Below are 14,318 nucleotides of genomic sequence, written 5' to 3' on the forward strand. Positions count from 1 at the left end.
GCTCACACGGCACACACTTAAAAAATCCAACTGGCTGATTTGGTGAGCCATTTGATGTCTCTTTGTTTTACTGTACTGATTCCCATCCCTAAAGTTATGTGTATATTTTAAATCCCTTGATCGTTTTGGGTGATGATTTATCCCCAGTTTCACAGGCATGACACTTAACTCTGCCTAGCATCCTGGAAAGGAAAAGGAGGGAGAGACGCAGGTCTCCCTCTGCAGGGAAAGTACGGTAGCCTAGCTTCAGGGAAAACCTGTACATATTCTAGAGTTTTACCTGAAATGATCATGATGAATTGTTTTGGGCAATGAAAATCGAAGTATGTATTTAGATTATATTGTTAATCTGAGGTAATGACTTTTTGTGATAAACAGCAGAGTGATAACATAATAAAGAGCCTGCATAACATATAATTTTATTTACAGCAGCAGAGCAACTAATGGAAATGGGTAAAGACCCAGAAATGGGACAGCAATTCTCTAAACTGGCCATGGCGTACTGCCCCTGAACCGAGGATACACAGGTCACAGGGGGCAATGTGCAACTGACTTCCTGTCTGAATGTCAGATACTGCTTGGTGGGGTTGATTAGCAGTCTGAGCCAACCAAACCTTTCCTTATCCCAACGTCGCCCACAGACAGTAGAGCTGGTTGCAGACCAGGGGAGTATTTATAACCCTTGTGACCCCTGACTGTTTGGAGACCAGGGGAGCAACTATAGCCCTTGGACCCCTGGCTGGTTGGAGACCAGGGGAGTAACTATAGCCCTTGCGACCCCTGTGACAGCAGAAGGGCTCAGGATTCATGGGGGCCTACTCTTCTTACCAGTTTTACAGAGTTGTGAAACCAAAAGTGATTATCCGCTCCAGCATTGTGTTGGGTCTCCTTCATTTTTTTAGCAGCCTCTATGCTGTATACTTCCAACTTCTGACCAAGTGACATGTATCAGGAGCCTCAAGCAGAAAGCACGTGGCTACCTGAATAACTGAATACCCCCGACACACCCTGGAGCAGGTAAATATAATGTTCTGCCGCACAACTCTGCCAATGTGTGAAGGAGAGGGGGGATTCTGATGCATGAATGGGGAGGGGGGGGAGGTGTTTCACTAGCCAGACTTCTAGGAAGAGCCGTAGTGTTGTGATGAGCAAACCTGGAGAGAAGTGGAGGACTGGGTCCTAGGGAAGGGATTCCAATGCTAAGGCACTGGATAAAGGACTCTCGAGGCCAGAGGAAAAAAATGTATTTTTAACTCTCCAGGGTCCCGCTGGCAACCTGTAAGGGTTGCCAACCCTCGATGGGTCAGCACCTTCTGCAATACTTCATATCTCAGGTTTCCTTTAAATTATGAGACAGGGTTTGTGTAATAATACTATATGATGATGAACTGATCTAAGGCTTTTTGAAAGAATACTGGTGTGATGGGCATCATTTTGCAAGCATATTTTCATTGCAAATCAGTTCTTATACAGTATATATTGCAATAGATTTGGTTGGCATTTTTTTGTGGCCTGTGCTTGAAACTTAGTTGAGGCACCTTCTATTTCTGTGGCTTTTTTGAGAGTTGGGATGGGAGGGAGAACTAGGAAGCAGAAGTTTTGCCACATAATATACATCACCAGACCGGCCAAGTGTCACGGTTTCTCCTTGACACTAACGATTTGCAGTCTCTATCACTGCATCACGGGGCACTGGACAAACGTCCCGACCTTTTCACAGAGCAGGAGAGTTTGCAGTTAACTGTTACACTGCCCAGAGTCTTTGCAGAGAACACTAAAATACAGGTATCAAATCACACTCCGCAGCCCTGCCTCACGCTGAACTTCATCAGCAGCACAACAACATAAAACTCCAGGCTCAGCAAGGAATTTCTTTGAAGTTGATATAGAGTGAGACCGGGATCTCTACCTTGGCTATCTGGTTACAGAGCATCTGAATAGTGAGGTGGATATCTTATCTTTCAATATGCTTGTGAAGTGCTAGAAATCCTGTATGTATCAATCATATTGGTTGCATTTCTCTGTGCTATTGCCCTTATTAACCACTTCACCACTGAGGGGTTTTACCCCCTGAGCACCAGAGCAATTTTCACCTTTCAGCGCTCCTTCCATTCATTCGTCTATAACTTTATTATTACTTATCGCAATGAAATGAACTATATCTTGTTTTTTTCACCACCAATTAGGCTTTCTTTAGGTGGGACATTATGCCAAGAATTATTTTTTTCTAAATGTGTTTTAATGGGAAAATAGGAAAAATGTGGGGAAAAAAATAATTATTTTTCAGTTTTCGGCCATTATAGTTTTTAAATAATGCATGCTACTGTAATTAAAACCCATGAAACGTATTTGCCCTTTTGTCCCGGTTATAAAACCATTTAAATTATGTCCCTATCACAATGTTTGGCGCCAATATTTTATTTGGAAATAAAGGTGCATTTTTTTCAGTTTTGCGTCCATCCCTAATTACAAGCCCATAGTTTATAAAGTAACAGTGTTATACCCTCTTGACATAAATATTTAAAAAGTTCAGTCCCTAAGGTAACTATTTATGTATTTTTTTTAATTGTAAATTTTTTAATTTTTTTTTAATTACAAAAAAAAAAAAAAAATGGGGAGTGTGGGAGGTAATGAGTTAATTTTATGTGTAAAACTAATTTATTTGTATGTGAAAAATGTGTAGGGTGTAGTTTACTATTTGGCCACAAGATGGCCACAGTAACTTTTTGTTTTAATGCGACCTCCAAGCTTCCTTCCGGAAGCTTGGAGGAAGAATAAGGAGGCTGGACACGTGAGTTTTTTCTCACAATGATCGCGCTGCCCATAGGAGAGCAGCTGATCATTGCGGGGCTTAGATCAACGAACGGGAATGGATTTTCCCGTTCATTGATCTCTGGGCGAGCGGGCGGCGGCGTGTTTACTAGCGGCGGGCGGCGTGTTTACGAGCGGGAGCGCGGGCAGCGTCGGGAACGCGGAAAGTACGTGTCTCTCCGTCCCTGGTTTTTAAAGGATGGAAAAAGGGGCGGAGAAATACGTACGCGCGGGGGTAAAGTGGTTAATATCCCATATTGTGGCGCAAGATCCTTAATTAGGGATAGTTGTGTGATTTTGTGCATTTACAGTCCTGGAACTAGTTATGCACTTGTAGGCACTGTGTTAACATTTCTGATATGTGAAGTTTTTTGCCAGAAATAAAGAATTTAATATTTTGCACATTTCAATCTATATTTTCTTATTTAATATATTCATAACTCTTCATGTAGAGCTGTTTGCTCTAATTTATATCCTTGAATACATATGTGTGCTGTGGTTATTCATTAAAAAACTTCCCTATCATCGCTCCATGCGCCAATCTCTGCATAGGATGGAGGGGGAAACTGTATAGGGGAGGGGCGTGGTTTTAAAAAAATGGGGCGTGGTTAAATGTGTGGCAGAGGTGTGTCTTTGTGTCCTTTTTTGTATCCATATGTTGGGAGGTATGCATCACAGCAAGACTGCCATAATTCTCCCTATTGTCTGTAGCTTTAACACTCCTTGTAACACCGATAAAAGCATGTGCGTAACAATGGGGGCTGCAGCCCCTGGGGCCCGCTCAGGGCCGTTTTGGGGGGCTGGAGGGGTCGCATCATGAGGGGAAAGCTATGGCCACACTCGGCTGGGAGGGGGGACGGTCCCCCTCCTCCCTCACCTCGGGCTCTACCCTCTGCGCTCCCCTCCAGCTTCAGTAACCATGTATGTGCAGCGGCGGGCAGCGGCAGCTACATACCTTCCGTGCGCTCCAGCGTGGACACTTCTCTCTCTAGCCTCTGACACGACTTGGAGGGGGGGAGGGGGCCCGCTTAAAATTTCTGCAGGGGGGCCCGGTGGGTCTTAGTTACGCCCCTGGATAAAAGTATTTTATTTTTCTAATAATATTGTTGGGTATATTCTTGACTCATCGGTTGCAGTGCATGGCTTGTCTTGATTTCAGGGGCCACAGTTGAGGTTTTCTATAAATAGCAGATCCCTACTTCTGCTCTAGAGCTAGTCTGCAGATATCCTGTGGTGATTTGCACAAACCTTCAGTATTATGTGGGAAAATATCATGCCAGTGCCTCTTTGTGGCAAAAATCCAGTACTGCAGTGGTAATTGAAAATAGATGATTGCAGTTTAAAATTGTAACCCATCTTCAGTGTCTGTTTCCCAGCACGAGGTCTTTTGGGTGCATGATGTTGGGCTTTAAAGCAAACCTAAACTGAGAGGGATATGAAGGTTGCCACATTTATTTTATTTTAACCAATTCCAGTTGCTTGGCTATTCTGCTGATCTCTTTGACTGCAGTAGTGTCTAAATCACACACCTGAAACAAGCATGCAGCTAATCCAGTCAGAAACATCTTATCTGTATGCTTGTTCAGGGTCCGTGGGTAAACGTGTTAGAGGCAGTGAATCAGCAAGACAGCCCGGCAGTTTGCATTGTTTAAAGTTAAATAAATATATCATCCTCCAACTTCAGTGGGGCTCCTGCCAGCCCCCTGCAGCTGCCCTGTGCCTGCACCGTCCTGCAACGATCCTCCGGTCCCCCGCCAGGGCTAAGCTTCATTATCGCCCTCGTCCCTGCATGGCCCTGGTAAGAGGTTTGTGTCCTCGTAAGAGGTTTTCTCAAACTGCGCAGGACATTCCCGGCGACAGGAGTGCGAATGAGGACGAGAATGCAGTGCCCGTCCTCTTCCAAGTTGGTGATAACAAAACTTAGCCGCAGCGGAGGACCGAAGGATTGCTCCTGGACAGCCCAGGCACAGGGCGGCTGCAGTGAGCTGGCAGAAGCCCCAGGTAAGTGAAACTTTTAGTAACTTTAGGTTTCCTCTAAAGTGTACCTAAATCAAACTGTAAAAAAAGTTTCCCTCACCTTGGCCTTCTACTAGCCCCCTGCAGGCGTCCTGTGCCCACGCAGGAAGCCTGCAGGGCTGCGGCGGGGGACCAGAGGATCATGCCAAGATGGCATTTTTTTTACAGTTTGATTTAGGCACTTTTTAACCTCCCTAGTATTCAATTTCTGCAGGATTGCTGTGCAAAAACTTGTTCAATTAATTATCGTTAAATGTTTGCTTGCAACTTGCTAAAATCTGTCAAGCAAGGGTCTAGTATCCATCTTGCGTATAGCTATTTAATCACAAATAGAAAAATCCTCCTCAAATATGGATGAAGAAATAAATCTACAGATGCAAAAATAAATACCGTACGGTGTCTCTTGTGTGGTAAAACAACTAAGGGCAAGTTCACATGCACACTTGCACGTCATTTATGTCACTGTTTATGCAAAAGCAGCATTTTGATCTTTATTTTTTCTAGCAGGAGGGTCTGGTCGTTCTGGGGTCCATTAGCGCCATACTCCTGTGTCCCCCTGCGGGATGAAAAATGACCATCGCTGGGAATCGCTGCTGAAAGTCGACAAATGCTTTTCTTCACGCTTGCAGAAAAGCATTTGGACGGGAGTCTGGGCAGGTGATTGAGACATCCGCCTGAACCAGCCCTAAAGGTCCATACACACGCTGGTCTAAACTCTGAGTGGTGCACCATAACGCCATGGCGGGGGTGGTCATTACGGTCAGACCAGTGTGACTACATCAGGTGCACAACAATTGCATGAAGATGCAGCATGTTAGATTTTTAGCAATACCCGAGAACAGCACAATAGCATTGTTCTCGTTGGTCCCACCACCAGAGACTTCTCCATTACACACGCTTATCGTTTCTCCCCCCTGCATAGCAAAAGACGTATAGTGTGCAAAGGCCGATGACACTTTTGTACAGTGATGTTAGTGCACTGTCGCCTTTGGCTGATGACACCTCTTTTGCGATGCGGGGGGGGGGGGGGGGGGGCGAAAAGGGAGGACAAGTGCATCTGACTTAGCGGCTTCCAGCGGGTGGGGAAGTGCCAAGAACAATGCCGTTGGGTCATGCTTAGGCATAGCTAAAGGCCCGACATGACAGATCTTTGGGGATCGTCATTGGGCCACACTGTACACATTCTGGTCTGCTGCACAACTCTTAGCCATGGTGGTCGTTATTGTCCATCACGGTCGAGTTCAGATCAGTGTGGCAATAAGAGTCATTCTCTGTACAATATACAGTATGGTATTAGTTTGAATTTTCTGTAATGCTGTAATATGTGCCTACTGCGAGAAGGGGGTGCACATACATACATTATAACTCTTTCCAGGCCTGTTTTCAGCGTGGATGAACCTAACTCGTCTATACCCATTGTAGTAAGTTTTTTTTTAACAATGAGTCAGCCTCATCATTACCACCAGGGAGGTTAAAGGACATCTATCGCAAAAAAGGTTACTAAACAATCAGCAATGAAGATTCTTGGTGACAATTATTGAGTGCTTAATAACCACTTCCCCACTAAGGTTGTTTTTATAGTGTTAGCACAGCTCTGATTACTTTGGCAATAAATGTATCACTCATTATCTAATTATCACAACTAAATGATCTACATATTGGTGTGTTTTTTTTTTTGGGGGGGGGGGACAAATTAGGCCTTTTGTCACTAATATTTGTTTTTTAGTAATTACCTTATTTCCTATGTATTTTAAAAGGAAAAAAAGTGAGAAAATACACAATTTATCCACTTTCATTCATTATATCTTTAATGTAAACAGTCCTTTTGTGCATGAAACCCCCACATTTTATTTGTCTATCTCTCTTGTTTATTTAAATAGTTCATTTGTTTTCATCATGTATTAGGAACGCAGTATATACCCTACTCACCTGTTGCATCTCTGCGTTTTCTCCTGCAATGTTTATTTTACATTTGTTTGCCCATTAGTCCTGCCATTGAATTCCCCGGGAGGAGGATATGGTATTATCATTCCTTTTCAACTCTGCAGGCTTTTTTTCTTAGCTCAGAGATAAACTCTTATCTATGATTTTGTAGAGAGTTGAGTGCAGTAACTTATTTTTGTGTCATCTGGCAGGAAGTGGTTAATAACAGATTTATGCCTTCAGAGTGCCAAATGTGTTATGTTTTCTGGCCTGCTGATACTGACATATGTTTTCCAGGTTTACCCCTTGACAGAAGATATGGCAAATGTTTAGCAGTGGAAGCTTCCTTCCATAGTTACAAGGCATGGTTCAATTAGCCCCAAAAGGGAAAAATTCCTTCCCGACTCCAGATGGCAATCAGATAAAATCCCTGGATCAACATCATTAGGCATTACCTAGTAATTGTAGCCATGGATGTCTTTCAACGCAAGGAAAACATCTAAGCCCCCTTTAAATGCAGGTATAGAGTTTGCCATAACGACTTCCTGTGGCAATGCATTCCACATCTTAATCACTCTTACTGTAAAGAACCCTTTCCTAAAATAAATGGCTAAAACGTTTTTCCTCCATGCTCAGATCATGTCCTTTAGTCCTTTGAGAAGGCCTAGGGACAAAAAGCTCATCTGCCAAGCTATTATATTGCCCTCTGATGTATTTATACATGTTAATTAGATCCCCTCTAAGGCGTCTTTTCTCTAGACTGAATAAAACCCAGTTTATCTAACCTTTCTTGGTAAGTGAGACCTTCCATCCCACGTATCAATTTTGTTGCTCGTCTCTGCACCTGCTCTAAAACTGCAATATCTATTTTGTAATGTGGTGCCCAGAACTGAATTCCATATTCCAGATGTGGCCTTACTAGAGAGTTAAACAGGGGCAATATTATGCTAGCATCTCGAGTTTTTATTTCCCTTTTAATGCATCCCAAAATGTTTTTAGCTGCAGCGGCTTGGCATGGAGTACGATTATTTAACTTGTTGTCGATGAGTACTCCTAAGTCCTTCTCCAAGTTTGATGTCCCCAACTGTATCCCCTTTATTTTGTATGGTGCTAGACCATTAGTACGTCCAAAATGCATGACTTTACATTTTTCAACATTGAATTTCATCTGCCATTTATGTGCCCATATAGCCATCCTATCCAGATCCTGTTGCAATATGACACTATCTTCCTGAGAGTTGATGATTCACTTGTGTAGTTTTTGCTGGTTTACTATGAATACAGTATTGTCTTGTTTTTATTAATCAGGACCTTTATGGGTACAATGTGAAGTCTGACATCTACAGTCTGGGGATCACCGCCTGTGAATTAGCTACTGGACGTGTTCCATTTATGGACATGCACCGCACTCAAGTGAGAGACTTTTATTTTTGTTGACTGCCCATTTGTTTATAGACCATAACATATTAATCCATCAGGTGTAATATTGTACATTTTACTTTTAAATGTGAAAACCGGGTCATAAATAGTTGTCTACTCATATTTGCTGTCATTTTTCCTTTTTTTCACATTTGGGGAAAAATTGAACACACGTGTGGTACATTGGTCAGATTTTTCAAATGTTACCATCAATCTGAAATATTGATTGTAAATCTTGAATTGAAAAGAAATATAAAAAAATTGTATGGTGTGTGACCACCTTAAATCCCTGTAAATCTGGCTGCACACGATACAATAAAATTATCTGATTTTACAGTATTTTGATAAAAACGGTCGATTGTGCAGAAAAATCTAAAAGAACAATTATTTGTTCGAGACAAATTTTCCATTTTTGTTTTCTATATAAATTGATCAGGAGTGGTGGATTTTTTAGATCAACTTTTATGAAAATTGAATGGTGTAGGGTAGATTGCCAGTTTCAGATTTTTCAATCCTGTTTTTTCATAATTGAAGAAAAATTGAACGTGTGTGTGCATGCGTGTGCGTGTGTGTATGTTACATTGGTCAGATTTTTCAAATGTTACAATCCATCAGAAATATTGATTGTAATTCTTCAATTGAAAATAAATTAAAAAAAATATAGTATGATGTGTGGCCACCTTAAAGAGTAACTGTCAGGCTGCAGAAGCTAATTTAAACCTCTATTCTCCTGTGTTAAACAGTTTAGAAGGAAGCCCAAAAGCCATTAGTGAAGATAAAAATCTCAGTTACCTTTGATGTGTGCTTATCAGTAAGGCTGTTATAGACCCATAAGGACGCAAGCCGCATACTAAACTGCAAAGCATTCTGGGGCCCTCCCCTCAGCTGCTAATGAGACGTTACAGCAGCTTGTAATCAGTCCAGCGCGTAGCACTGATAAATCTCCAGGCAGAGTACACTGCAGGAGTCAGCTATTGTTCCTAGCCACATGGCTCATTAATATTCACTGCACACTGTGTTATTCAAGTACCAGCTTATCTGTGATCAGGAAGCAGGCAGGACATGACGACACATTTGACAGAAAAACATGGAGCCTGCCATGAGCTGTCAGGAGCATCTATCTCTGCATATACTATATACAAATTCTGTGAAATCCAAACGTGGACAGTGAAATGCATATGTAATGTAAGTACAGCCAATCTTTAGCTACTGATATATGTGTTTATTTTCTCTGAGACCTTATACCTAACAGCTCCTCTTTAAATCATAAAATATGCAATGGTGTTCTGTGCTCCTACCATGTAAGTAGTACATAAATACACTTAAAGGAAACCTAAACTGAGAAGGATATGGATTTTTTCTTTTAAAATAATACCAGTTTTCGGACACTCCTGCTGATCCTGTGTGTCTAATACTTTTAACCACAGCCCCTCAACAAGCATGCAGATCAGGTGCTCTGACTGAAGTCAGACTGGATTAGCTGCATGCTTGTTACAGGTGTGTGATTCAGCCACTACTGCAGACACAGATCAGCAGGACTGCCAGGCAACTGGTACTGTTTAAAAAGAAACATCCATATCCCTCTCAGTTTAGGTTTCCTTTAAAAAGAAAAATCTATATCCTTCTCAGTTTAGGTTCCCTTTAATCACTTTGCATATACACACTGTTACTGGCTCGCTGCACCTAAAGGATGTACCACCTTAATATTAAAACAATATCTGTAATTGGCGCTTCGCGTTCAAACAGTCATACACAGTGACAGGTCAGACAAGTCCCAAGGACCACTGTCTCTCAGAAAAATTCCACTACAATCAGTTGAGTTATCATAACTCTCTGTTAATTGGTATGGGCTGTTCTCTTGCAGATATATCTAAACTTGGAGACGATTAATAATAATAATAATAGCTCAGAAAAAAAACACATAATCATAATATAGTGCAGTGTCTCTGTAACACACTTTTTCCTGTCACCACACTTGTTTGCTCAGTGTTGTGCCTCAGACCACACGTACAGTATTTAAAAAACATTACTCCTCCGCCAGCACAAGCATGCAGTGTGCTCAACAGATTAATATGCTGACTGCATTACACACCAGCATCAGAAACAAACTCTGTAGTACCATCACTTATGTAGGGTGAAGTTTCATCTCCACTTCCTGATAGCTGCTCTGACTCCTCCACACACTTTGCAATATTATTTCAGCATTAGGAAACCTCAGAAACATACTATCATAGTATAACACTTTATTTATAAAAGAGTAATATAAAGTAGTGCACTCACAAGTGTAGAAGTAAAATGTACATAAAAACAATAGTTATCCATTCCTTAGCTGATGTCTCCACTTCCATTGTCACAAGCTCCAACTTAAAAGGGAGGCTTTCTAGCCTATTACATAGTTACATAGTTATTTGGGTTGAAAAAAGACATACATCCATCGAGTTCAACCAGAGAACACAGTACACCAGCCTGCTCCCTCACATATCCCTGTTGATCCAGAGGAAGGCAAAAAACCCTTACAAGGCATGGTCCAATTAGCCCCAAAAGGGAAAAAATTCCTTCCCGACTCCACATGACAATCAGATAAAATCCCTGGATCAACATCACTGGGCATTACCTAGTACTGTAATTGTAGCCATGGATGTCTTTCAACGCAAGGAAAGCATCTAAGCCCCCTTTAAATGCAGGTATAGAATTTGCCACAACTACTTCCTGTGGCAATGCATTCCACATCTTAATCACTCTTACTGTAAAGAACCCTTTCCTAAATAAATGGCTAAAGCGGTTTTCCTCTATGCGCAGATCATGTCCTCTAGGCCTTTGAGAAGGCCTAGGGAGAAAAAGCTCATCCGCCAAGCTTTTATATTGCCCTCTGATGTATTTATACATGTTAATTAGATCCCCTCTAAGGCGTCTTTTCTCTAGACTGAATAAAACCCAGTTTATCTAACCTTTCTTGGTAAGCGAGACCTTCCATCCCACGTATCAATTGTGTTGCTCGTCTCTGCACCTGCTCTAAAACTGCAATATATTTCCTGTAATGTGGTGCCCAGAACTGAATTCCATATTCCAGATTTGGATTTGTTCTATATTATAACTGAAAAATGTTTGTTAACTATTAGATGCTGCTACAAAAACTGAAAGGTCCCCCTCACAATCCTCTCTATGAAGACCATTTTCTTGGTGGAGAATCCCCCTTGAAGATTTCCCGTTCTGGAGTAGACTCAGGAATTGGAGAAAGTGTAGTTGCTGCAAGCATGACTCAGACTATGACTAGTGACAGACTGAGAACCCCCTCTCCAAGGACATTCTCACCTGCCCTGCAAAACCTGGTAGAAATATGCCTACAGCAGGATCCTGAGAAAAGGTATTTATTTGTTCATTGTGTCTTTTGCTTGATACTGTAAAGAAAGTAATGATCGTGATAATTACTCACAGGGCAATTTACCCTTAGGCATTATAGGCTTGTGCCTACAGGCCTCACTGCTGGATTGTCTTCCTTCAAGATGCCAATTTTAGAAGGGACCCTTATTCTCAGGGACCTTTTTTGTTTGTGTGAAGGCAAAGCAAGTTTCTTGTTGCACCAAAATGCATTTCCCTTCAGAAAATGTGCACAGATACAAAGTAATGTAAAACACCTTTAGGCCCCTTCCCTTCTTGAACGCATTCAAAATCAGAAGTGCTGACTCAAAGCACGACACTTCCGGAAGGGTATAGGGGGCAGTATAAGGGGTATACAGTCCACGAGGTATCATGTACCTCTCAGTTGGTGGTAGGCAGTGACATATCGGGCAGCTACTGTATTTGGCTCCATGAAGCTGGCCCCCCTACAATCAGCGCAAATAAAAATTCCATCATGCTTGGTTAGTGCTATGTTTGTGCCCATTTGTGCTGCAAAAATTAAGATTTGTGCTGCTTTAATTTTAAAGACAATAGCACTTCTTATACATACAACAACCTTTATAAAGGTCAAAAGTTCACTCAACCCCTAAAAACATCGCAAAGGCTGAGTGAACTTTTGACTTTTATAAAAAAAAATTAATATCTCAAAAACCATTAAAGATAGATTATTTTTGCAGCACAAATGAGCACTACCTACCATACCAGTTTCATGTCTGTAGGTTGTTCTATGGGGGCTGTGTGATGGTATTGTTTTGGAAATAAGTGCTATTATCTTCAAAATGAAAGCAGCATAAATGGGCCACAAATGTAGCACTAACCAAGCATGATGGAATTTTTATTTCTGGTGTTGATTGTAGGGGGCCAGCTTCACGGAGCCCAGCTATTTGCATTGTTGCATCTCTGTCTCTCACTCACACTCACACTCTCTTTCTATGTCTCTCTCTTTCTCTCTCTCTCTCTCTTTCTCTCTCTCTCTCTCTCTCTTTCTTTCAAATCCAAATCCAAAAAAGCTTTATTGGCAGGACCAAATACATTTAGCATTGCCAAAGCAAAATAGAACATTAACGTGGGGGAGGGGGATTGTGGGAATAAGGGAAGGATATGGGTATACAGTCCATAGTAGGATGTAAGGGATGGTATGGGGGGGATGGGGTATATAGTCCATAGGGGAGGGGGGTATAGGCATACAGTCCATAGGGGAGAGGAGTATGGGGTTATACAGTCCATGTGTTATCATGTTCCTCTCAGTTGGTGGCAGGCCGTGACATATCGGGCAGCTATTTGCACAGTTTTTTCCTCTTCCCCCAGTAGGATATAGAGTTTCCTCTCCTCATCTGTGGAGGTGAAATCTGCGATGTGGGCGGAGAGTCTTTGGAAATAGGCGGTCCTCAACGGTGTATATTTGCTGCAGTGTAGCAGGAAGTGGGCCTCATCCTCCAGGACCCCCACATTGCCTGCACAGTCTCTCCTCCCAGGGCTTCCATGTCTGTCTGTGTCGTCCTGTTTCTATCTCCAGGTTGGGGGCGCTCAGACGGTACAGGCTCAAGGCCTGTCTATCTTTGTGGTGGTGTAGCCTCTCCAGATATGGAGCCATTGTGTACTCCCTCTGTAGTGATTGGTAGATAGTGAGTTTCTGGGAGTTCTTTATGTAACTTCTCCATTCCTCTAGGTATCGGTCCTTGCAGCTTTCTATCATTCCTTTTATTTGGGCTTTTGTCAGCCTGTGTTGGTGGTCTTGGCTGGGCTGGCTGTTGACGTTTTGTTTCAAAGCGCGTGGTATGGCCTCCCCACCCTGGCTCAGTGAGGCTTTATGGTGGTAAGTGCTGGGGTTGCTGCTCTGTATATGCGCCCAGTATGAGAGCGCCCTCTGCTGGATAGTCAGCCATAGTGGGAATCTGCCTAGCTCTGCCCGGCAAGCTGAGTTCGAAGTGCTGCGATGGACTTGGAGAAGATACTTGCAGAACTCTAGATGGAAGATTTCTGTTGAGCTAGAGTCCCATTTTGATTGGTCAGGGTAGGTGACCCATACCTCACTGCTATAGAGCAGGATTGGGGTGATGATGCTGTTGAATATCTTTACCCAGACTCTCACCGGTGGTTTTAGGTGGTAAAGTTGCCTTCTGATGGCATAAAACGTTCTGCAGGCTTTTTCCTTCAGGGCCTCTACTGCTGGTTTAAAGCTCACAGTTTGGTTTATTTCCAGCCCCAGGTAGGTGTAACTGTTTGTGATCTCCAGTGGGCAGCCATTTAATATAAATGAGGAGGTGGGCATTTTTAGATTTTTTCTCTGGAACACCATCACTTTTGTCTTCTTTGGGTTGATGGGCAGTGCCTATGTGGTGCAGAAACTCTCCAGTACTGCCAGGCTGTCCTGTAGGCCCCTTTCTGTTGGGGAGAGCAGCAGGAGATCATCTGCATACAGCAGGAACTTCACCTCGTGGTCATGCAAGAGGAGGCCTGGTGCTGGGGAGGATTCCAGGGCTACAGCCAGTTGGTTAATGAATATGTTAAAGAGCGTTGGGCTCAAACTGCAGCCCTGCCTGACTCCTCGACCCTGCTTGAAGAACGCGCTTCTCTTCCCATCCACTTTCACACTGCATTGGTTCCCAGTATATGAACTCTTGATGACATCATAGATTCTACCTCCTATTCCGCTCTCTAGGAGTTTTAGGAAAAGGCCTGGGTGCCACACCGAGTCAAACGCCTTCTTAAAATCCACAAAGCAAGCGTGTATTTTGCCACGTGAGCTG

At 42.7% G+C, this 14,318-nt stretch overlaps 1 protein-coding gene across 1 annotated transcript in view; it reads left to right on the forward strand.

Moving 5' to 3' along the window:
• Positions 1-14,318, forward strand: part of STRADB (STE20 related adaptor beta) — a 55,837-nt gene that overhangs the window by 38,955 nt on the left and 2,564 nt on the right. The window contains exons 9-10 of the mRNA XM_068247361.1: positions 8,059-8,163; positions 11,289-11,533. Of these exons, the coding sequence (XP_068103462.1) occupies positions 8,059-8,163; positions 11,289-11,533 (350 nt within the window). The remainder of the gene's footprint in view (positions 1-8,058; positions 8,164-11,288; positions 11,534-14,318) is intronic.

The sequence above is a fragment of the Hyperolius riggenbachi genome, chromosome 7 (genome assembly GCF_040937935.1).
Source record: "Hyperolius riggenbachi isolate aHypRig1 chromosome 7, aHypRig1.pri, whole genome shotgun sequence".
Classification (NCBI taxonomy): domain Eukaryota; kingdom Metazoa; phylum Chordata; class Amphibia; order Anura; family Hyperoliidae; genus Hyperolius; species Hyperolius riggenbachi.